Source organism: Candoia aspera, chromosome 3, assembly GCF_035149785.1.
Source record: "Candoia aspera isolate rCanAsp1 chromosome 3, rCanAsp1.hap2, whole genome shotgun sequence".
In the NCBI taxonomy this organism is placed as follows: Eukaryota; Metazoa; Chordata; class Lepidosauria; order Squamata; family Boidae; genus Candoia; species Candoia aspera.
Window position 1 is genome coordinate 6,971,316 of NC_086155.1, and position 25,150 is coordinate 6,996,465.

At 44.1% G+C, this 25,150-nt stretch overlaps 1 protein-coding gene across 5 annotated transcripts in view; it reads left to right on the forward strand.

Annotated features, from left to right (window-relative positions):
* The first annotated feature begins 2,670 nt into the window (after nt 1–2,670).
* Nucleotides 2,671–25,150, forward strand: part of NKAIN4 (sodium/potassium transporting ATPase interacting 4) — a 105,016-nt gene continuing 82,536 nt past the window's right edge. For 2 of the 5 annotated variants that reach the window (XM_063296942.1, XM_063296938.1), the window contains exon 1: nt 2,673–2,856. In XM_063296942.1, the coding sequence (XP_063153012.1) occupies nt 2,803–2,856 (54 nt within the window). In that variant the 5' untranslated portion in view covers nt 2,673–2,802. Of the gene's footprint in view, nt 2,857–13,604; nt 13,696–25,150 lie in introns of those variants that run through there. The other 3 variants (XM_063296941.1, XM_063296940.1, XM_063296939.1) reach the window with 3 other exon arrangements.

The following is a 25,150-nucleotide window of genomic DNA, read 5'->3' on the forward strand; positions in this document are numbered from 1 at the left end:
TTTATACCCCAGGCTGACTACTTGTGGGTGACAACATGTTGGAGACATTCAATCAGGACTGCTCTAATGTGGCTATTGTTCAGTCCTAATGAATAGAAAGTTTGTACCAGTTGATTAGATACCAATGCAGCCAAGGCTGCTTAAATGCAGCCAATCTTTCCCTGAAATTGGCTTGCTTGCTTTTCTCGTGCAAGCGATTTGAAAAACCTTTTATCGCAAAAGAGAGATACTTCCTTATGCTCGGCAGGGTTGATTGGCAGATCTCAACCCACAAAGGAGATCAGGAGATCGAAACAGGTCACCGTTCGGAGAGGATCTGTGTCCATTTAGGTCCGTGAATTCTGGGGTTAGATCTTTGACATTCACAGACCCAATTCCCTATTCTTCTTTTTCTTTTTCACGTGGACTCAGTAGTCCTACAGAAAGTAGCTTCAAAGAATCATTTTCTGATACAGGAACTCTCTTCTGACCAACGTGTTAGTCCCACTTGTGTTGCTGGAGGACGTACCAATGTTATAGTTTACATACATTACAGAGGGCCGAGACAAAGATCGCCGGACGAGTGTTTCAAATGCCGCCCCCCCCCCCAGCTTAGGCACTTCAGCACTAAACTGAGGGTGGGCATCTGCACTGCAGAGAGAAATGCCTGCCCAGGTGAAGATCTTTCGTGAGAGAAGCAGGACTTTCTGGTCAGGAGGGAAAGAAGCAAGAAAGCGCTCCTTTGCTGTTGATTTTCCAGTCCTGCAGAGACTGGCGAATTCCCACAGAAGACCACTTCCATCATTCTTTTTCCATAAGGGGAAGTGGATCTTTTGATGCCACCAGAACTGGCACCCAAAAGGTCCTCTTCTCTCAACTTTCCGGCCACCTCTGGATTAGCAAGAGAAGTCGGAGAGACTTTTTTTGGCCCAGCACACGAGGCCCAAATTCCCAGCTGCCAAAATTAAAATGGGGCTGAAAGGAAGTAGCTTGGACCCAAGGAACATGACCTTACCTTAGTAGCCTCAGGTGGCCAAGAGGAACAGGCCCCCACCCCCAAACGGACCTCAAGATAATTCATTGCAGAATGACCCCTCAGCCCAGTTTGTGCTGGCAGAAAAACACGGCTTCTGCTGTCCTGGGAGAGCACGATTATGCAAGTTTCCTTCACTGTCAGTCAAGCCCGGAGGGGGCAGCACAACTGATGGTTTCATCACTTGGAGAAAATCAGAGCTGCGCCGTCACAGCGCAAGTTCCACACATGTATGAAACGGGCAGAACTTGTGCTACAACAGCACAGAGCTGCTCCCGTCGTTCATCCCGGTGGACCCCTCGGACTTCGTATTTGTCAAGGACACATTTAGAACCTCAGAGCCATCGAGGCTGGTTTATTTCTTCTGCCTTTGAGTGATATAATAATAATAATAATAATAATAATAATAATAATAATAAAAAAATAGGATAATTGATGTGGCAGTACCAGAGGATAGTAGAACAGAAGACAGAGAATTGGAGATCACAAAGTATCAAGATCTGAAAATCGAAGCTGAAAGAGTATGGCATCAACGGGCTGTGGTGGTCCCAGTGGTTATCGGCACACTGGGGGCCCTTCCAGAACACCTTGGATGGCACTTAGAAAATCTGCACATTGACAACATTTCCATCGGTCCATTACACAAGGCCACACTGCTTGTTTCCAGACGTATACTACGCTGATACATCACGGCATCCCAGGTTCTTGGGAAGAACTCAGTGCGAATGAAGGCCACAACGGGCTGCTGTGATTTCACATTGTTGTGTATAATGACAATAACTTACAAACTCTACCAGTCACCTACAACAAACGAATCCATTCCCAGTGGCTATGTCCCCACAACTCTGTGGTGTGGTTGCTCTGTTCAGTTTTGGCTTAGCCATTGTGGTTTTCAAACCATGGTTTACCTTTGATGGCCTTGTGTGAACCTCATGGTTAAAGACCCAACATTTTATGATCACTTGAAGAAGGTGTTACCTTTCACCGTCTTATGCGGGAATAAAGCTCAGGTGGCAAACAGTGAGCCGTTCAGGTGCCACAAAGATTCTGTCACCCAACCCTTGAACGAGCTCCATACAAGATCCAGCAGTAACATCTGCACAATAGGCCAGTGTTTCTCAACCTTGGCAACTTCCAGATGGGTGGACTTCAACTCCCAGAATTCCCCAGCCAGCTGGCTGGGGAATTCTGGGAGTTGAAGTCCACCCATCTGGAAGTTGCCAAGGTTGAGAAACACCAAGAGGCTAACCTTGGCTGTGATGAACCTTGATTCGCTTTTTTTTTTTAGGGGGTGGCTTACAGTGCTGGATTAATACGTCGCGCAAAGCGGGGGATTGGATTAGTTCAGTAGCCAGGCTACGGGGGCCGTGTGAACGGCGACTCCCGCGTTGAGAAAGAGACACCACCGAAGAACAGACCAGGTCTCAGGCGGGAGGCCCAGCTGTAGCCGGCGTTGCCCTTTTAAGAAGCGATCGCCCCTCGCCCACCTACCCACCCCTCCCCCCCCGCTTCATCCGAGGAAGGGTTCCCTACCGGGGGCTCTTCCCCAAGCGGCGAGAGCAGCTGTTAGCGGGGCGCAGCCGGGCTGTTCCCTGGGAGGAGGGCGAGGAGGGCTGGCGGCGGCGGCGGCCGGGGGGGAAGAAGCCCGCTCCGGCCGCTTCTCGGGCGCTCTCCGCTTCTCTCCCGCCGGAGGACGCCAGCGCCGGGCGATGGTGGCGCTTTCGGGAGCAGCTCGGTGAAGTCCGCGCCCGGAGCGAGCGCGCGTCACCCGCGGCGGGGAAGGAGCCAAGATGGGATGTTGCACCGGGCGCTGCACTTTGATTTTCCTCTGCACTTTACAGCTGGTAAGCGGCGGGGGCGGCGTTTCTTTCGGGGAGGGGGTCCGCATTCGGGCAGCGCGTCCCGGAGGCGCGGGACTCCAGTCCCCATCGTCGGACGGCTGGCAGTCTTGCCCGCCGCCTCCGGGAAGCGCCTAGCGAGGGCTGTCTGCCCGGCGAGGCTCTCCCAAGCCGCCTCTGTCTCCGAGTTGTGCCCGCAACGACTTCGGGGTTGGGTTCACACGACATCCGTAAGGGGCTGAGTGCGTTTCGCCGTTGATCCCTAAGCGAATCCAGTGGGCTGGGGTCGCCCGCGCGTGAACACCACACACCCCCATCTAATCAAGGTTAATATTCGCTAAGCTTAGCGTACCGTGTGAATGCTGCCGTTTTGACCCGGCGAAGCGTGCAGGGTGAATGCAAGCATTCCAGGGGTACCCTAGGTGGGGTTTTGGCTTATTCCCTGCTTAGTCCGGCAACCTTAAGAGAACCCCCAACACAGGTTTTAAATTTAAATCCAAATTTTTATCCTGACCAGTTGCTCTGGCTGAATGTTCCACCTTTTCCCTCTACCCTGTCAGGAAAATGTTAAAATGAAAAGACAGTAACTCCTCAAAGCGTCAACTCCCTGAAATTGGCTTGTGCATCCTAAAGTGATCCGTAAACTTGAGGATTGTGTGGTTTTTTTTAAAAAAAAATTGCTAACGTTCAGATTTAGTTGGAGGAAGCCGGTGGAAACCAAATTGCATCCCACCCCTCAACACACGGCTGTGCATTTTCCATTGGGGAAAAAAAGGTTGTCGAAGTGACCGTGAAATAGCCATCTACCTGGGGTGTCCTAAACTTTGCCTTTGGATGGAGTTGCATGATTAGAAACGTTTCAAGTGGAATTGTTCTCTTTTAAGGGCTTTCAAACTACTTTGATGTTCCTTATGCAGACTAGAAAAATAGTAACCTAAAAGCATATTCCTGACCGCTCCCTTTCAAGTTTATTCTGTAAGGCTGGAAGGGGGAGATTCCCTTCCAGGCTAGCAATTCTTTAACAAAGGATGCAAGTCCATAGCTTTCCCAGACAGATTAAAACGGGGTATGTAGCTGGAAAGCAAGTTGTATGGTGTGTTTAAGTCTCCTTTTTTGGCCACCCAATTCCATGTTTGCTTAGCCCCGTCAATAATTTTCCTCTCTGCCACTGAAAGCCAGTTCTTGAAATTTTTGCCTTGCGTTTTTGGTTCATTTGTCTTTCCAGACAGGAAGGACAAATGAACTAATTTTTCAGTCACTGGGTTAACGAAAAACACCCCAACCAGTATAGTTCATAATGCCCTTCTTGATCATCACAAGTCCCGTTAGAAACTTCCAAAGAGAGGTCACTTCTCCATCAATTCCAGGGTGCCAAAATGTTCCAGCAACCTTTGCATTGCTCCTAATTTTGCATTCACCCCCAGTAGCTCCGATATATATAACTTGGCCTCTCCATTGTTTAGGGAGAGCTTTGTGCTACTGGCGCAAATCAGAAAGCAAATCAATTGATTGTGGGCAAATTAATACCCTGCCCTCAAAGAGAGCTAAAGGAAGAAATCACACACCCCGAACAAAGGACACCAAGTTGCCAGATTTGCTCCCGAGCCCTTCTTTTGCAAATACACATGGCCCAACCAAAACATTGCTTACCTTTTTTTTCTACCCACCTTATTCTTACTACATATATGAGGATTTTTTTTGGAAGGGTTTAAGGTTTTGGTTTTTTTTTTTAAGGTATGTATATGTAAAGAAAACCTCTCTCTCTGTGTGTGTGTCTGTGTGTGTGTGTGTGAGAGAGAGAGAGGGATGGGGAGAGGAAAGAAATAGAATCGGTTCCCCTTTTGTTTTGGAAAAGGACTGGCTTGGTTATTCAGCTTGATTGGATTTTAAAAAAAATTTCTTTGGGGTTTTGTGTTTTAAAGCGGGCGGTCCTTTTTCGGTCAATGCCCCACAAACTGAGTTCCACTTGCATTCACTGGAGTAGCCAGGATGGGATTTTGCCAAAGGTCATCATTTATCCTGAGTAATGTATAAAGCTCCATTGAGTGTGTTAATACTTTTTTTTTTTTGCTGCTAGATTGCACAACATGTGCTTGGCCAAATGCCTGGGATCTTGGCCAGCTAGAAACAAACAACTTAAACACATACACACACACACACACACACACACGCATGCACGGACGCACACAACATTAGGGATTGGAAGTACAGTACAGTTGATGCTTGTCTGAAAGAGGTCTGGGATGGCAGATTAATGCAAAAAAAAAAGTATCCCTCTCTCTTCCGGCAATTCTTCATACTTGCTGATCAGTGATGATGAAGAAAGATTTGGCTGTTTTGTGATTGTAGCTCAGTCCTGGCTGAAGGTTCTCCTCCCTGTGTCCATTTCTAATGGGAGCCAGGATCTTTCTCCTTTTAAAAGGGCAATGCTTGTTCTACTTCTTTTTTAAAGAAATTTGCTCATCTTCTCAGTGCCAAAAGACACTGCTTTGGGGAGGATTTAAATTAAGGCTAGAGGTTGCCAGTATCTTAAAATCAGGAGCCTTGAAGACAGTGTTTCTCACCCTTGGCAGCTTGAAGATGTGGGGACTTCAACTCCCAGAATTCCCCAGCCAGCTTGGAATTCTGGGAGTTGAAGTCCCCACATCTTCAAGCTGCCAAGGGTGAGAAACACTGCTTTAAGATATGATGTAAATGAATTTTCATTTGGGTATAAAATTTGGGAAAAGGAAGGAACTAGAAGGCATATGGGGGTGTGGGGAAGGGAAACAGGATTCATGGATTGTCCTAATCCATGCTTAGCCTAAGTCTGATTTGCTGAATAAAGCACAATAGGCTCAGTTCATGTAAATAAACATACTAAGCCCTAAAAAAAAAAATCCACAGTGACAGGGGTAGATACCAGTCAACATCAAACAAACCCTATCGTGGTTTGATGTCACTTGGTGAAAACAGCTTGTGTTGGCTTAAAAGTAAATGCATCTCATTAAAGAAATGTGCCCTTTAGTGTAGCGGTCATTCATTCAAGAAGAGTTAATGATTCCTCTACGTTTCCCACTGTAGGAAATGAGGCTTGAACTATTGGAAAAGAAAAGAAACCAGGATTCATGGTTCTGCTTTAATGTTATACTTGCCCTTTGTCCCTTAATAGCTGTAACTCTATCATGCTTCTACATTTCCCCCCCTTCCCCCAGTAATTGTTGTAGCAGGTTGTGGGTTTCTGACAAGCGTGGGAGTTCCTTGGTATCCAAGATACCAGACAAAGAAACTCAGGCATGCTTTTTTAGAAAAAAGAAAAAGAAAAAAAGTGTATGCATGTTGCAGGGGGACCCATCCTTTTGAAACAGCACTTGGCTTCCTTTCTCAAGCTGCCATTGCTGCAGAATAGTGTTTCCCAACCTTGGCAGCTTGAAGATGTGTGGACTTCAACACCCAGAATTCCCTAGCCATCAAGGCTGCCTGGGGAATTCTGGGAGTTGAAGTCCACACATCTTCAAGCTGCCAAGGTTGGGAAACACTGCTCTAGAGACTTTGTCTGGCATTTTGCCTTAATGAAAAAGTAGACTTCCAAAAATGCAGCACTGGGGGAATTTCTAAATAATTCGCTCAATGCCTGTGCCTGAATTTTTCCTCCTTTCCACCCATTCCCAATCTTCTCTCTTCAGAATGAGATCATAAGCGACTGGCCTTACTCCCAGGGAGTTCCTGGCTGAAGCTGTGAGATTTTTTTCCCCCTTCTCCAACTTGTTCTCTTCCAGATGTGCTGGAATCAGGATTGTTGGAGTAGTGTGGGTCAAGCACATCTGGAGAGCATCCAGATAAAGACGTTTGCCCATGTTGGTTTCCAGTCCCTCCGGGAATGGTGTGACATCGTATATCAGGATGACAGTAGAACTTTGCGAGCATCATCCAGCACACCACAATCACACCAACAAATGGTTTGGACATAGGAGCGGTATTTTGTCCATGCGCGTTCATAGATTATATTGAGGGTGAAGGTCCTTTGTTTGCTTCCAGGTCCATCACGCATTGGGTATTTCCAAGGCTCTGTCATTGTTCAGCTTTTCCCTGAGAACAGTGGGAAATCTTTTGGGGCCGGGAGGTGAGAGGTCTTTCAAAGGCTACCAATTAAAAGCTGTTGGGTGGCATTGCCTAATGGTTAAGGCATGCTCCTTGAAATACAAAAGAGCTGAGGGTTCCCCCCCTCCCATCTTTATCCTTGTCTTTTTCCCTGGCAGGAGACCTTGGGGGTATCAGTCCTTTTATACAGTATGATCATTTCCAATTCCCTGTTTGTGTCTCAGTTTTAAAATCTTTCTCACTATCCAGAAAACCTTTTTTAAAATCACATGAATAAATAAATTACAGCATGGTGTATAATGAAGTGATTGAGAGATCTGGCCTAAAGAGATAAGATAAAGCCTCCTCTGAGTTGGGTTTGACTTCTAGACACTACATAGACTTCCGTGTTGTTTTCTTGGCAGCAAGGTAGAACTGGTTTGCCCTGGCCTGTTTCTGGGATCTTTTTTTGATTTCCCAGTCTAGCCCTTGGAATTTCAGACCGGCCTCCCATCCAAAGACTAACCAGGTCCATCCCTGCTTGGTTTTTCAAGATCAGCAAAGGTTGGCAATGCATGTATTAAATAGCTTTCCCTAACCTTATGATCACCAGATGTGTTGACCAACTCCTAACATGGTTAAATGCACCCTTGGAATTCTAGATGTTGGAATCTAACACGATCATAGGGGCTTCAGGTTGGGGAAAGTGACTCTAGAAATGGCAGAGTGCTTGGGAATCAAAAGCATTTATATTAAAGTCTTGGTGCAATGGATCTTGGATACCATGGACCAATTTTCCTGAGAGGTTTTGGATACAATGGACAAATCTGCTAATCAGACATCATCCCCATTTAACAGACTAATGGTCTATTAAATCAATATTTTACTGCAAATTATGTAAATGGACACAAATGACGAACATTTGGATTTAAAGGACTTTTGGATTTCAGAGACATCATCTCCCCCACTCCCAAAGGGTTCATTATAGTCTGCCAACAACATGTCGCAAAAGCGGTGTCCCCCTAAAGGGTCAGACATGACTCGGTGCTTGCACAGGGGACCTTTCACTTCACCTTTCACCACTTGTACTGTAGCAGTACAGTTTCTTATTTTTGATATTTGCCAGCTGATCAAGACAGACTGTTTGCTAACTGCCACTATTCCATGTTCAGCCTGCAGACCAAATACATTAAATCATTTCTCAGCTAACAGTGCAAAACATTGCAAAAGTATATTTCCCAAGGCACAAAGGCTCAGATAAGTAGACTGATTGTAGCACATGCTTGTATGGAAGAATTCCTTCTGTGGACTAAACATGAGCCCTATTTACGACAACCAATATTCAGATTTATTCATTTATTCATTCATTCATTACTTTGGCTTACATGCAGTTTCATTTCTGAAGTCTCTGAATGGCTTAAAATAATAACAGACCAATATTATTGATAACCACAACTCTGATGGGCCACCATTCAGGGATAGTGTTCTCGTGGCTCTTTCTCTCATCTGCTTTACATATGGGGCTAGATTCAAACATTTGAATCCTTTTCAGGAGAGATGGGCGGTGATAGAAATCTGAAAAATAAGTAAATAAATAAGTTTTGGGACAGAAGATACAGGTTACATCTGATGCCTTTTGGGCAATGTCCAGATCATTTAACAGGTGGTTCACTTCTGACAGCATAAGAATTAACTTTCCTATAAATCTATCCAAGTCGTTTCCACTGTATTATGCCAAAGGAACAGAGCTGCTGAGCCAGTGGATGGAGCTAGGAAGCTTGGGGTGCAACTCTGTGGCCCCAGATAGAACTTGATGGAATTGGGTGGAAACTGAAGACAACTGAGATAAGTACCTGACAGAATAGAGGGGAAGGCCTTTAGCTCTTTAACCTTCTAAAGACGCCACAAGAATATTTTCTCACCGACAGTAAAAAAAAAAAAGGTGATAGTAAATCTGACCATGACAGACCAGCTCACTCAAAAAAGGAGGCCATGTAGACCACTGAGTTGGCAGAAGAAAAACTAAATGCAAGGGGTCTTGAACACTGTGTGTGTGTGGATCCATCTCTTCATTTCAAAGAGTGACCCATTTCTTGCCCCAGCCTCATTTGTGTGTAAGGCTGTGCTTGTTGCCCCATCAGTTCTTTATTAAAAAGATCTTGAGGACAGTTGAACCAAAGCTTGGCAGAAGTTCAGGCCTGAAAATGGTTGGTTTCATTTTTCTTGTTCCTCTAAAGCCGTGTTTCTCAATCTTGGCAACTTTCAGTTGTGTGGACTTCAACTCCCAGAATTCCCCAGCTAGCATAGCTGGCCAGGGAATTCTGGGAGTTGAAGTCCACGCATCTTAAAGTTGCCAAGGTTGAGAAACACGGCTCTAATGCATTCATCCCATCAGTTCTGCTTCCATATGGCATGTAGTGAAACTTAGGAGGATCTGTAGTGTCCAGTTTCTGCAAGAATTTACCAGGGGAACTCCATTCCCCTGTAGCCGTTTTATTTCATTCTACTTTGTCCACTCAAAGAGGTGTTTGGGTTCAGTAGATTTCTAAAGATGCCACAAGAGCATATTACAGCCTGGCTCGCTGGTTCCTTACCCAAGATCCCATGTGTCCTACAAAACTGGCCTGTTCACAAACTTTTTTAGCACTGAGATTCTCAATGCTGAATGAAAATCTGGACATAATTTTGCACAAGCTGTTAAGAGGGCATGTGAGGTGGTAGTTCATTCCCGTTTAATACAGCACAGAGGAGGAGAAGACAGGTTTTTTTTCCTGTTTGTATTTTACTTTTCCTTTCAATCTCAAAGAAGTCTTTGGGTTCAATAATTTCTTTTTTTTTTTTTGGCAGTGATCTTCTCTGACCCAGTCCTGTATTATAGGGGGAAGTAGATGGCTGTCTGGGGAAGAAGGTCGTGGGAAAACCAACGATCAGAAAGCAAAGTCAGCTGATTGCAGCTCATGGGTGGAAAGGGGAAATTATTTAGAACATCAATTTCTCTGGGAATACAAATTTGGAAGGAGTAGGAAAGCTGTCCTAAACTGGATACTGTGGGAATGAACATGATAACACGGTTTTGAGAGTCTTTGGCAAAGCATCTGTTCTGATTTGTACTTTTCTATATGGGTGAACGCTGTTGGGATTCCACCACAGAATTGATCACTTTTTTGCAGTTTCTTGTATTTATAGTTGCCCAGAGTCAGTCTGGAGTTGGGCAGAGCCAAAATTCAATCAGTCAATCAGTCAATCAATCAATCAAATAAATAGCCTATGTTCCCCCCTAAAAGCTCAAGAGAACATCCATAATTCTTCTCATAACCCCCACGTTATCCTCAAAACAAATGAGATAGAATGAAACCAAGGGTGAGACTCAAATGAGATTTAAACCTGAAATTTGAAACTAAGTCATTTATTCAGGTCATAGACTCCTAGGGTTGGAAGGAACTGGAGAGGTCATCTAGCCCAACCCCCTGCTCCATGCAGCATCTATTACAGCAGTGTTTCTCAACCTTGGCCACTTTAAGATGTGTGGACTTCAACTCCCAGAATTCCCTAGCCAGCATGGACTAATACAGTTACTCTCCATGGTATCATAAGGCCACTTTTATGAATCTAAATAAATAATGGTTATGATGATCAGGGGGTAGCTTTGACGGTGTGGTCAGTGAGCTAGAGCCAGACATCCTGAAGAGTGAGGTTGAATGGGCCTTAACAAGCATTGCTAATAACAAGGCAGCAGGAGACGATGGCATCCCAGCTGAACTGTTCAAAATCTTGTGAGATGATGCTGTCAAGGTGATGCATGCCATATGCCAGCAAATTTGGAAAACACAAGAATGGCCATCAGACTGGAAAAAATCAACTTATATCCCCATACCAAAAAAGGGAAACACTAAAGAATGTTCAAACTATTGAACAGTGGCACTCATTTCACATGCCAGTAAGGTAATGCTCAAGATCCTGCAAGGTAGACTTCAGCAATTCATGGAGCGAGAATTGCCAGATGCACAAGCTGGGTTTAGAAAAGGCAGAGGAACTAGGGACCAAATTGCCAATATCCGCTGGATAATGGAAAAAGCCAGGAAGTTTCAGAAAAACATCTATTTCTGTTTTATTGACTATTCTAAAGCCTTTGACTCTGTGGACCATAACAAATTGTGGCAAGTTCTTAGTGGTATGGGGATACCAAGTCATCTTGTCTGCCTCCTGAAGAATCTGTATAACGACCAAGTAGCAACAGTAAGAACAGACCACGGAACAACAGACTGGTTTAAGATTGGGAAAGGAGTACGGCAGGGCTGTATACTCTCACCCTACCTATTCAACTTGTATGCAGAACACATTATGCGACATGCTGGGCTTGAGGAATCCAAGGCTGGAGTTAAAATCGCTGGAAGAAACATGAACAATCTCAGATATGCAGATGATACCACTTTGATGGCTGAAAGTGAAGAGGAACTGAGGAGCCTTATGATGAAGGTGAAAGAAGAAAGTGCAAAAGCTGGCTTGCAGCTAAACCTCAAAAAAACCAAGATTATGGCAACCAGCTTGATTGATAACTGGCAAATAGAGGGAGAAAATGTAGAAGCAGTGAAAGACTTTTTATTTCTAGGTGCAAAGATTACTGCAGATGCTGACTGCAGTCAGGAAATCAGAAGACGCTTAATCCTTGGGAGAAGAGCAATGACAAATCTCGATAAAATAGTTAAGAGCAGAGACATCACACTGACAACAAAGGTCCGCATAGTCAAAGCAATGGTGTTCCCTGTAGTAACATATGGCTGTGAGAGCTGGACCATAAGGAAGGCTGAGAGAAGGAAGATCGATGCTTTTGAACTGTGGTGTTGGAGGAAAATTCTGAGAGTGCCTTGGACTGCAGGAAGATCAAACCAGTCCATCCTCCAGGAAATAAAGCCAGACTGCTCACTTGAGGGAATGATATGAAAGGCAAAACTAATACTTTGGCCACATAATGAGAAGACAGGACAGCCTGGCGAAGATACTGATGCTAGGGAGAGTGGAGGGCAAAAGGAAGAGGGGCCGACCAAGGGCAAGATGGATGGATGATATTCTAGAGGTGACGGACTTGTCCCTGGGGGAGCTGGGGGTGTTGACGACCAACAGGAAGCTCTGGCATGGGCTGGTCCATGAAGTCACAAAGAGTCAGAAGCGACTAAACGAATAAACAACAACAATGATGATCAGGAGCTCTAGAGACCTCATTTGGTGCAAAGCAACATATGGTGAATACTATTAACTTTTAGAGCTTCCACCTGGTTTCCACATGGCCTGATTCTGCCCAACTCCTTTTTATATGCCTTTGCTAGAACTTGCCAAAAATCCATCGTCTCCATTTTTTTTTCAGGCAGTAAAGCCCATCTTCAAGGTGGCATTCAGTTGCTAGTCGCAGTAGATTTCTGTCTTCCAGCTTTCACCTGTTCCAGGATGCTACTTAAGATCAGAACCTGAGTGTTCACAACATGGGAGGTGTTTGACAAGGGTGGGGGCAGATGATAAGATGTGTGTGATGACATCTTCATGCACACACCACTGTGACATACTTGCATCAGAAGAGTGGTGGTTGCATGATGACATCATTGTCGTTTGGGGTCTGTGCAGCCTGTACCAACCTGGTTCCCAAATGTTTTAGACCTGAACACCAGGGAGATCCAACTTGGAAACAAGGAGGCATTTCCTGACAGTGAGAACCATTACGCAGTGGAACAGCTTGCCTCCTGGAATTGTGGGTTTTCAAGAAAAGATTGGACAACCATTTGTCCGAGATGGTATGAGGATTTCTGCCTTGGGCAGGGGGTTGGACTAGAAGATCTCCAAGGTCCCTTCCAACCCTACGATTCTATGGTTCTTTGATTCTATGAAATAGTAGGACATTAAACCCAAGCTAAACCAAACACATGCAAATATGAGTAGATTAATAGGTACCGCTTCGGTGGGCAGGTAACGGTGTTCCGTGTAGTCATGCCGGCCACATGACTACGGAAGTGTCTACGGACAAACGCCGGCTCTTCGGCTTTGAAACGGAGATGAGCACCACCCCCTAGAGTCGGACACGACTGGACTTAATGACAAAACTCAAGCTGAACCAGACATTGCAGAATCCATTGATGAACTGAATTGGATTTAATGCCTGAACTGGTGATTTTCTTCATACAAGGCAGATGAGATTTGTATGGACTTAGCAGCATCTATTTCTGCCATGCATACAAATCCTGAATCTGGAAGACAACTAAGTCCATCTATGCCACTTGTGCTCCACAGTGGTATGTTTATGGGATCTGGATCTGGGCCAGGAAGTGGGGGAGGTGAGACCCCCACTAAAATAGCATTTGGCTGGGAACTCTGCAGTGACGCAGCCAGAGAGAAAGGCAGAGTCACTGAATATGACCCCCCCAGGCAAGTGTCTGGGACAGAAAAATGATTGTGTGTCTCCCAGGAGATGCATAATATCCTTTTTGTTTGATTTCTCACATGACGGGTGACCCAGCAAGTAGTAGGAGCTGTTCTCTTGTCAATATATATGTTTGCAGGCTGAAGTGGGACGTAGCAAATGTTTGAATGGGTGGTTCTGAATAGCAGGAAAAAGAGACTCACATTTCCTGGGGTGATGAATCTCTGAATCAGAATTTGTGTGTTTGTTTGTTTAGGTATATATCCTGCCTATTTTACCGGAATTCAAAACAGTGTACATAGCAGTCCCCTTTTTCTCACACCACACCAACCCTGTTGAGTAACTGGCTTAAGTCACCCAGGCAGCTTCCCTGGATGAAGGTAGACTGGATCTTGAGTGCCTGTTCAACACTTGCACCGCTACTGATCACAGGATGTTGTTCTCTGCTAGCTTGTGTTGTGGGTAGGCTGACCATTGAATGGAGAAGATGGCTCTCATTGCCTCTTGGGAAGACCCTTGTACAAGACCTAGGGTGATGTTTGTGAGATGGGCGGCCATATACATGGCTTAAATAAATAAATAAATATGTTTCTGTCTTGGGGGATCTTTACGACATCCCTGTTCAACCTCAGGGTCCTCTCCACAATTCCTCTCTAGACAGTAGAATAGACTCCCTAGGGAAGTGTGGGTTCTCCATCTCTGGAGGGTTTGAAGAAGAGGCTGGACAGCCACCCTTCATGGATGGTTGAACTGGTTTTTAACCACATGGCAGAGGGTTGGGCTAGGTGACCCTTATGATACCTTCCAACTTAACAAGTCCATGAATCTCTTATTCTAAATTCGAGCAGTGTCATCTTGTAGACTTCCCCTTGTTTCAATGAAAATAAGGTGGGCCTCGTGGCTTTCTCTTCATCCTTAACGCCATGTATCAGCTTCTGCCATCGGCTCCTAAACTGCAGCACATAATTCGTTGCAATCCTCTTACAGGATTTAGAGCTAAGCTAACTATGCCAAACACATGGTTCCTGGAAGTCTTGCCTGACTGAGAGAGAAAGACAGAGAAATGTATTCTTGCTAATAAATAATATTCAATGAACTGAAATAAAAACTGGACCTGGCGGCAGATTTGAACAATTCAGAAGCATTTCTGATTTCGGACTGTCTGAGAAAAAACGTGGTGGGGAGAGCATCAGAAGTGGATCTTTCTATGAAAGGATTCTCCGAAAACGGTGAGCAAATGTTCTGTTTTGAACAGGTCCTAAATAAGTAATAAATAAATAAATTGAATGAAAGAGATTATTTCAAGCCAAGGAAAATACAATAAGCAGAGCGTTTGGAGGTGAATAAATAATAAAGACGGGCAAAAATTGATGTTGCTATATGGCATCCAGAACTCCTTGATAGATCTTGGGAGTCAAGATCTGAAATATCACGTGAAGTAGAAGCTAGTTACAATTCTGAATAAGGAGAGGAGTACAGAACTCATCAGCTGCTGTTCCAGATGTTTACGCTGGTTCCCAAATTGATTCATTTTCTGGGGTCTCCCAATATATAGAAGATAAACTAACCAAGTGGGCTGAGTCTGCACAACACTGTATGCTCCCCCCCCCAAAAAAAACTAACCACTGTTAACAGAATCCAGCGTAGCATTTTATGCAAACGAAGCATACTGACCTGATTAATTCTTTGGTGTGAACATAGCCAGAGGCATTTATCATCAATGCCATCATCATCATTTCGTATTTATTTTTAAATTTTGCAGAGTTGTGAACGGGAATGGGGCTTGGGAGAGAGACAGAAAGAGAAGAGAAGAGAAGATAGACAAGAAGGCGCTGGCGTAAAAATTCGCCTTTATCTTTTTTTGCCAGGCCTGTACGATAACCACATCGTTTGCCTCCGGCCCATTTGCAGAGAACTCAATTCCTTTTCAAATTAAACATGAGGCAGCTGATGGGGGAGGGAGAACATTAGCAGGGACAGCAGAAGCGCATGGCACAGCAGCACATTTTCAGAGGAGATGCACCCAAGGGACTGTGGTGCGCTGAGACCTAATTGGAGCATGGGTTGGTTGGAGGCCAGAAATGCATTGGTAATAATGGACTTGGGAATCAAGTGTGCTGTTGGGAGATCAGGGGAGAACCCGAACAAATTGCACAGGGTGACAGGAGAGATAAATGGTTCTCTTTGCTGAGTAAGTACTACTTAAGCACTGTTGCATAAATGTTAGTAATCGCACTGCTAGCCATGAAGGGCTAACTCAAGCTGGCATGGCAATCTGTGCAACAGTGACCTCATATCCTTTTTAGGAAGAGAGCACTGAAAGCAGAAGACTGTGGACGTTAGAAATCGTCTGATAGTGGGCAAGCGCATCAGTGAACCTAGTGCAGTAGGTTGCCAAAGGGAGTAAAAAATTGGGAAGATCTGATGCCCATGTTGAAAAGTCTGCATTAGTTGCCAGTTTTTTTCCAGGTGAAGTTTCTTTAGCCTTTACTGCAGAGCCATCAACGTTTTAGGGCCGGACCATCTGCCTTTCCCATTATGAACCTCCAGGAAACTGTCCAGGTCTCTACTTTTAGCGGTTGATCTATCAGTCAGGTGGGGCAGAACCTTCCACATTGTTCCCAGGTTATGGAATATATTCCTCTGGAGGTTGGTCTTGGTCTTTGTAGCCCTTTGGGTCTGGATGGAACAGTATCTGACTGGAAGAAGGGATAGCCTTGAGGAACAGGACGAAGAGCCACAACCAAAACAATGGTCAGATTTTAAAAATCTGAGCCCGGGGCAGAGATGTAATTTGAGAAAGTGACTCAGACATGACCCTCCCTCGTTCTCATGAAGATAAAAGGGAGGGAGGGGGGAAGCTTCCACCCGGTTTCCAAAGGGCTTGATTCTGCCCAGCTCCTGCACCCCCTTTTTATATGCCTTTGCTTGTTGTTGTTGTTGTTGTTGTTTATTCGTTTAGTCGCTTCCGACTCTTCGTGACTTCATGGACCAGCCCACGCCAGAGCTTCCTGTCGGTCGTCAACACCCCCAGCTCCCCCAGGGACGAGTCCGTCACCTCTAGAATATCATCCATCCATCTTGCCCTTGGTCGGCCCCTCTTCCTTTTGCCTTCCACTCTCCCTAGAATCAGCATCTTCTCCAGGGTGTCCTGTCTTCTCATTATGTGGCCAAAGTATTTCAGTTTTGCCTTTAATATCATTCCCTCAAGTGAGCAGTCTGGCTTTATTTCCTGGAGGATGGACTGGTTTGATCTTCTTGCAGTCCAAGGCACTCTCAGAATTTTCCTCCAACACCACAGTTCAAAAGCATCGATCTTCCTTCGCTCAGCCTTCCTTATGGTCCAGCTCTCGCAGCCATATGTTACTACAGGGAACACCATTGCTTTAACTATGCGGGCCTTTGTTGTCAGTGTGATGTCTCTGCTCTTAACTATTTTATCGAGATTTGTCATTGCTCTTCTCCCAAGGATTAAGCGTCTTCTGATTTCCTGACTGCAGTCAGCATCTGCAGTAATCTTTGCACCTAGGAATACAAAGTCTTTCACTGCTTCTACATTTTCTCCCTCTATTTGCCAGTTATCAATCAAGCTGGTTGCCATAATCTTGGTTTTTTTGAGGTTTAGCTGCAAGCCAGCTTTTGCACTTTCTTCTTTCACCTTCATCATAAGGCTCCTCAGTTCCTCTTCACTTTCAGCCATCAAAGTGGTATCATCTGCATATCTGAGATTGTTAATGTTTCTTCCAGAGATTTTAACTCCAGCCTTGGATTCCTCAAGACCAGCTTGTCGCATGATGTGTTCTGCATACAAGTTGAATAGGTAGGGTGAGAGTATACAGCCCTGCCGTACTCCTTTCCCAATCTTAAACCAGTCCGTTGTTCCGTGGTCTGTTCTTACTGTTGCTACTTGGTCGTTATACAGATTCTTCAGGAGGCATACAAGATGACTTGGTATCCCCATACCACTAAGAACTTGCCACAATTTGTTATGGTCCACACAGTCAAAGGCTTTAGAATAGTCAATAAAACAGAAATAGATGTTTTTCTGAAACTCCCTGGCTTTTTCCATTATCCAGCGGATATTGGCAATTTGGTCTCTAGTTCCTCTGCCTTTTCTAAACCCAGCCTGTACATCTGGCAATTCTCGCTCCATGAACTGCTGAAGTCTACCTTGCAGGATCTTGAGCATTACCTTACTGGCATGAGAAATGAGTGCCACTGTTCGATAGTTTGAACATTCTTTAGTGTTTCCCTTTTTTGGTATGGGGATATAAGTTGATTTTTTCCAATCTGATGGCCATTCTTGTGTTTTCCAAATTTGCTGGCATATAGCATGCATTACCTTGACAGCATCATCTTGCAAGATTTTGAACAGTTCAGCTGGGATGCCGTCTTCTCCTGCTGCCTTGTTATTAGCAATGCTTCTTAAGGCCCACTCAACCTCACTCTTCAGGATGTCTGGCTCTAGCTCACTGACCACACTGTCAAAGCTATCCCCGATATTGTTATCCTTCCTATACAGGTCTTCTGTATATTCTTGCCACCTTTTCTTGATCTCTTCTTCTTCTGTTAGGTCCTTGCCATCTTTGTTTTTGATCATACCCATTTTGGCCTGGAATTTACCTCCAATGTTTCTAATTTTCTGGAAGAGGTCTCTTGTCCTTCCTATTCTATTGTCTTCTTCCACTTCCGCGCATTGTTTGTTTAAAAATAATTCCTTATCTCTTCTGGCTAACCTCTGGAATTTTGCATTTAATTGGGCATATCTCCCCCTATCGCTGTTGCCTTTTGCTTTCCTTCTTTCTTGGGCTACTTCTAGTGTCTCAGCAGACAGCCATTTTGCCTTCTTGGTTTTCTCTTTCTTTGGGATGTATTTTGTTGCCGCCTCCTGAACAATGCTGCCAACTTCTGTCCAGAGTTCTTCCGGGACCCTATCTACTAAGTCCAGTCCCTTAAATCTATTCTTCACCTCCACTGCATATTCCTGAGGAATATTCGTGAGCTCATATCTAGCTGATCTGTGGGTCTTCCCTAATCTCTTTAGTCTGATCCTAAATTGTGCAAGAAGAAGTTCATGGTCTGAACTACAGTCAGCTCCAGGCCTAGTTTTTACCGACTGTACAGATGTCCGCCACCTTTGGCTGCAAAGGATGTAATCAATCTGATTTCGGTGTTGTCCATCTGGTGAAGTCCATGTGTAAAGCCGTCTCTTAGGTTGTTGGAAGAGAGTGTTTGTTATGCAGAGTGAATTGTCTTGGCAAAATTCTATCAGCCTATGTCCTGCTTCGTTTTGTTCTCCCAGGCCATACTTACCTGTAATTCCAGGTGTCATTTGACTGCCCACCTTAGCATTCCAGTCTCCTGTGATGAAAATAACATCTCTTTTAGGTGTGTTGTCCAGTAGGTGCTGCAGATCCTCATAGAACTGCTCTACTTCAGCTTCTTCAGCATTTGTGGTTGGGGCGTATATTTGGATCACTGTGATGTTAGATGGCTTGCCCTGAATTCGAATTGAGATCATTCTGTCGTTTTTGGGGTTGTATCCAAGCACTGCTTTAGCCACTTTACTATTAATTATGAAGGCTACTCCATTTCTTCTGTGGTCCTCTTTTCCACAGTAGTAGATCTGGTGGTCATTTGATGTGAAGTGGCCCATTCCAGTCCATTTCAGTTCACTGACGCCCAGAATGTCTATCTTTAATCTTGACATCTCACCAATAACTACATCCAATTTGCCCTGGCTCATAGATCTTACATTCCAGGTTCCAATGGTGTGTTGATCCTTAGAACATCGGATTCGCCGTTCACCACCAGCACCGTCGGCCGCTAACCGTCCTTTTGGCTTTGAGCTAGCTGCGTCATCACGACTGGGGCTAGTTGAGCTCATCCTCTGTTCCTCCCCAGTAGCATTTTGACCATCTTCCGACCTGGGGGTCTCATCTTCCGATGGTATACCGACATATCTCTGGTTGTACTGATCCATTTAGTTTTCACGGCAAGAATACTGGGGTGGGTTGCCATTACCTTCCCCAGGGATCGCATTTAGTCTGACCTCTCTGTCATGACCTTCCCGTCTTGGGTGGCCCTTCACGGTTTAGCTCATGGCATCATTGAGGTGCTCAAGCTCCAGCACCACGACAAGGTAACATCAGTTGCTAGTCACAGTAGATTTATGTCTTCCAGCTTTCACCTGTTCCAAGATGCTACTTAAGATCAGAACCTGAGTGTTCACAACATGGGAGGAGTTTGACAAGGGAGGGGGCAGATGATAAGACGTGTGTGATGACATCTTCATGCACACACCACTGTGACATACTTGCATCAGAAGAGTGGTGGTTGCATGATGACATCATTGTCCGTACTTTGTCGTTTGGGGTCTGTGCAGCTTGTACCAACCTGTTTCCCAAATGTGTTAGACCTGAACAGCCATAATTCCTAGTGATATGAGTTGGAAATCGGAAATTGGAAGATTATGATACACATTGAAATATCACAAGTTGGAGAAATCTGAATGGGTGGACGTATTTGAATGGGTGGAAGCTTGTCAGAGGGAGATCCAACTTGGAAACAAGGAGGAATGGGAAACAAGGAGCCAGTCTGGTCTAGCGGTTAAGGTGCTGGACTAGAAACCAGGAGGCTGTGAGTTCTAGTCCTGCCTTAGGCATGAAAGCTGGCTGGGTGACCTTGGGCCAGTCTCTCTCTCTCAGCCCAACCCACCTCACAGGGCTGTTGTTGGGGGGAAAACAGAAGAAGGAAGGAGTATTGGGTATGTTCCCCACCTTGAGTTATTTATAAAAATAATAAAGGCAGGATAGAAAATGAATGAATGAATTCCCAGGTGGTTCAAAACCCATTTAAAACGATCCCAGGACACCCTTTCAAAAGCTTTGTCAGAATCTAATGAAAGAATGTTCTCTAGATTCTCTAGAAGCAAGAACACCAGTCAAGAATCTATAGCAGTGTTTTTCAAACTTGGCAACTTTAAGATGTATGGACTTCAACTCCCAGAATTCCCCAGCCAGCCATGATGGCTGGGGAATTCTGGGAGTTGATGTCCCCACATCTTAAAGTTGCCAAGTTTGAAAAACACTGATCTATAGTATCAAAACCATGATGGCCCTGAACCCATGAGTGAGAAGCACAAGCTTCTAGTAAAGGTACCATCTGCATTTATCCAGGAAATAGGTTTATAACTTGAACACACAGTAGAATTGTGATGTTTGCCTTATCAAAGCTAGGGGATGAGAGTTGATGGGAGAAAGCTTCAAGATACATACCTCCAACAGCAGAAGGGAAGTGATGGTGAGATTTTCTGGGGGGTGGGGTGGGGTTCCCTCCTAGGGAACAGTCTGCACCCTGAGGCAAGGATTACCCTATAGAAGGTGGTAAAAATTAGATTCTTCTAGAAGGCCTTTGGGGATTCATTGGGGAGTCATCAGCAACATCACCAGTTATATTATTATTGCATTGTCGTTCTATTTTTTTATTACCATTGCATTGTTTTTATTATCCCTTGCTGTATATCACATAGTTTCCATTGGATTTAAGCAATAGATAAAGCTCATGAATAAATGAATAAGTAAAAATTGGAGGTAAGAAACAATATGTTTCCTCTATCTTTTAAGGTTTTTAAAGATATATTGATGAAATATAGCAAACAACAGCCACTACAACTGCAAAATATACCAGTAATTCTATAGTTAAAGAAAAAAACCTACATATATTATAGTGATTAAAATAAATATGGTGAAACAGACCGGCTCCAGGTTGGCAAAGGAGTGAGACAAAGCTGTATACTCTCTCCTGATTTATTTAGCCTATCAGATGAATATATATTGAGGAAAGCTGGACTGGAAGAAGATGAGTTTATTTGTTTAAATTGGAGGAATAAACTTCAGTAACCTGTGCTATGCTGATAGCACTGCTCTGATAGCTGGAAATGCAAATTATTTGAAAGCTCTAATAATGAAAGTCAAGGAGCACAGTGAAAAAATGGGACTAAGATTAAATTTAAAAAGACACATAAATGACAGCAGGTACAGCAATCAGGTTTAGAACTGACAGTGAAGATCCTTAAGGGGCAGATAGCTTCTTCTTTTAGGATCACCCATCAGCAATAAAGGAACCAACAGTTACACTCAAGAAATATGCCTCAGACCAGCACTCAGTAGAGCAGCCATGAAGGCCTTGGAAAAGATGTTCAAAGGCTTTGGTTGTCCATTCCTACAAAGATCAGAATCATGCAAGCCATGGCATTCCCTGTGACACTCTACGGAAGCAAAAGTTGGACTTTGAAGAAGGAGGATAGGAAGAGTGTTGATGCCTTTGAACTTGGGTGTAGGAGAAGACTCCTGAGGATACCATGGATAGCCAAGAAAACAATACATTGATCATTGAACAAATCAACCCAGAGCTCTTGCTTGAGGCACAAATGACCAGGCTCAAATCATCCTACTTTGGGCACATTATGTGAAGACCCAGCTCTCTGGAGAAGGCTCTGATGCTGGGAAAGGTGGAAGGACAGAGAAGAAAAGGAGGACCAGCAGCGAGGTGGAGGGACTCAGTTACAGCACCACTGGAAGATCTGAGGCCAGGTTGGAATCATCCTGGAGAAAATCTGTGTGGTTGCTAAAAGAGAATACTGAGCTGATGGCACATAAATAATCACATTTTTTTAAAAAAAATGTTTACTACTGTACTTTTTTGTGGGTATCATGAATGAAATGGGTTGGGGATGTGGAAAGAACAGAAGATGTAGCATGACGGATTTATTCGATAACTGACAGTGGGTGGTTTCATACAACATGCTAAACCTGAATCAAACCAACCATATCATGGCATAATAGTGTCACTCAGAGTCACTTGCTGAGATGGGCAGCTTCAGAAATTGAATGAATAAATAAATAACGAACAGTGTGTTTCAGGACAAAGTAATCTATGCCATAAATGAAGACATTTGAAACATTCCTGCTGCATACTGCTTAAGTTCAGGGACCCTTGTTAGAGGACATGCTCCTGAACATAAGCAGAGTGCTGAAAGAGGAAAGAATACAAGCATACATTTTAGATCGTTAATCATTCACAAATGTTCACAGACCAGGGTTTACCACAGAGACAAGGGAATAAGGGATGAAATGCATACTGGGACATTACGAAGCAAGCCCCATGCCTTACGTCTTAAGCATGCGATGCTGTGATGCAAGTACAAAAGAGGGGGCTTGCACTGTGATGTCACCATGCACACTCTGTTGTTTTGCAGTCATTGCAGCACATTTCCTGACTAAATAGGCAATACAGTACAGGAAGAATCCCCCCACCCCATCATTTTGCTCATTTTTCATTTGGATCCCCTCAAGAGGCATTTTTTTGCAATTTTGTCTTGGTTGATGTTAAAAACCAGTTAGATTGCCTGAACAAGAAGTCAGAATCTGTGACAGGGAAACCTGTCTGTTATGAACCTGTTAGGTCCTTCAGTAGAGGCTCTTCAGAAGATTTAATTTAATTTAATTTAGTTTAATTTAATTTAGTTTAGTTTAGTTTAGTTTAGTTTAGTTTAGTTTAGTTTAATTTAACTATTCTATTCCATTCCATTCCATTCCATTCCATTCCATTCCATTCCATTCCTATTCCATTCTATTCTATTCTATTCTATTCTATTCTATTCTATTCTATTCTATTCTATTCTATTCTATTGAGGCCTGTTTAAATAGTATGGAAGAGAAACCCTTTTTCTACATCACGTCAAGGCTCAAGATTTATGCTGAGATCCCACTTAATCTATCTCTGGAACAGCAGCCAAGTTCTATCTCTTTTGTTGGGGTTTTAATTGATAGTGAATAAAGTATGAATTTAATTGATGTTTGAAGTTTTAATTGTTGGCCACCTTGAGTAGTTGAGAAAGATGAGATCTAAGTCGAATGAATAAGCTTCAGGCAGCTCTTAAGAGTAATTTGGACTTCTGCCATTTTTGGCCACGGGGAAAATAATGGTGGAAAAGCCTCCGTTGGGTGAATTTTCACGAAGACACGAAGATCATTTTGCTTCCCTGTTTTTGTGCATGAGCATCGTTTCATCACGGCATGATCTTTGCTCTGTTGCAAAATTCACTTCTTTTTCAAAGGAAAATACCTGACTCCTCCTTTTGCTCTTTTGCTCAATTCCCTCTGAAAACTGTTCCAGAAATACCCAACCGCCAAATCTACAGTAAAATCAGTTTCAGGCAGATTCTGTTCTCAGCCCTTTTGCGTATACAGAGGAACAAGCGACATGCATATTCAATGCTTTTGCTTCAGCAGGTCGCAACACACCAGCCTTAAAATTCCAGTTTCTCAAGCTGTGTATTTCTGCATTCTGCTCTGTAACTCTCCTTTCTGTTTTGCTGAATGATTGACATGACCTTTCCACCACTAGGAACTGATGCTGAGATCCAACTCTCATCTTAGAGAACCATGGGGAAATGCTGCAAAGATGTTTATAATGGCAGGAGATCATTTCCTGCCCTAAGCATTTCATGGTCAGAGGGAAGATACTTAGCTTTCTCTAAGCATCTCCATGATTAAAGCGTTTGTAGTCTTTGGGGGCTTGTGGACACCCAAACCTGAGTGCCATTCTCAAGAGAAAGAGGCAAAATCCGGATACGATGAACACAATACAAATAAGATACCTCTATTTGAGTTCCCCATTGCAGGACTTCTAATCTCTCCAAGACGGGGTATCAGAGATGCACAACACCAAATGTTTCATGAGTGGAACGCTTTGGAGAAGAACAGAAGAGGTCAGCAACCTTTTGGATCTTCTACACACCTTTGCTATTTTGAGATGTGATGTGCATGCTTCCACAAAATGAGGGCTGATAAGGGAAACTGGCCAGTGACACACTTGCAGCCTTGGTGATCACAGTCTAGTTGACCTAAACCCAAACTGATCTGAAGTCAGACTGGTGAGATGTTCCCAGCCACCATCTTTGGTCTCCATTACTATGGTCTTTCCTCCACCAATTTATCTTTGTTTTTTATTCTGGATAGGCGAACACAGTGCTAAACTGAGCACAGGGCTGCAGCCACCCCTCATTTTTATTTGATGAGAGAAGAATCCCTTGTTAGATTTGGGAGGGATGAAATTAAGGAGCCTGGGGGGTTAATATGGTGGGACTGGGGCACGGAGCCTTGCTCTCCATCTATTCATTGTTTGAACACAGGGAGGAAAACTTCCTGAAATAATCTGATCCTTAGGTAGCAAACGAACGTTGGAGAAAGAACCATTTAAGCATGGCAGAGCTTTGTTCCAAATAAATATGCATTAGATTGCATTATTAGCATCCTGTGTGGAAACCACCTTATCTCATGGCAGGGAAAGGCTGGTGTGTTTATTATATCAGCAGTAGCAATCACTTACTGGATTCAACCCTCCTCCCACCCCACTCAGCCCATCTTCACTTTGCTCAGCCAGTCTCTGATGAATCACCTTCCTTTTTCCTGAGATTGACTTGATTTGTAATGTAAATTACCAGTACTACTATGGAGATGAACACTGCAGGGTTCTAATTACAATTTTCATTAAACTCCATCTGTTTCGCACATCCAAGCAGTTCTGGGTCTGCAGAGGGAGCAAACAGAAATTAAAGCTGCAGCGCCTGTGAGCTACGCAGAACAGAAAGGGTCAACTTGCCCATATGCTTCAGACAGCCAACCTAATTCCCTCTCTGCACCATCTCCCTGAATTATGGGCCAGGTCTGGGAGAAAGGAAATAGGTTGCATGATCCTGGGGCTGCCAGAATTGGACTGGATGTCCAAAAAGTAGTAGCCAAGGATTAAACTTTTCTGTATCTCTCTGCC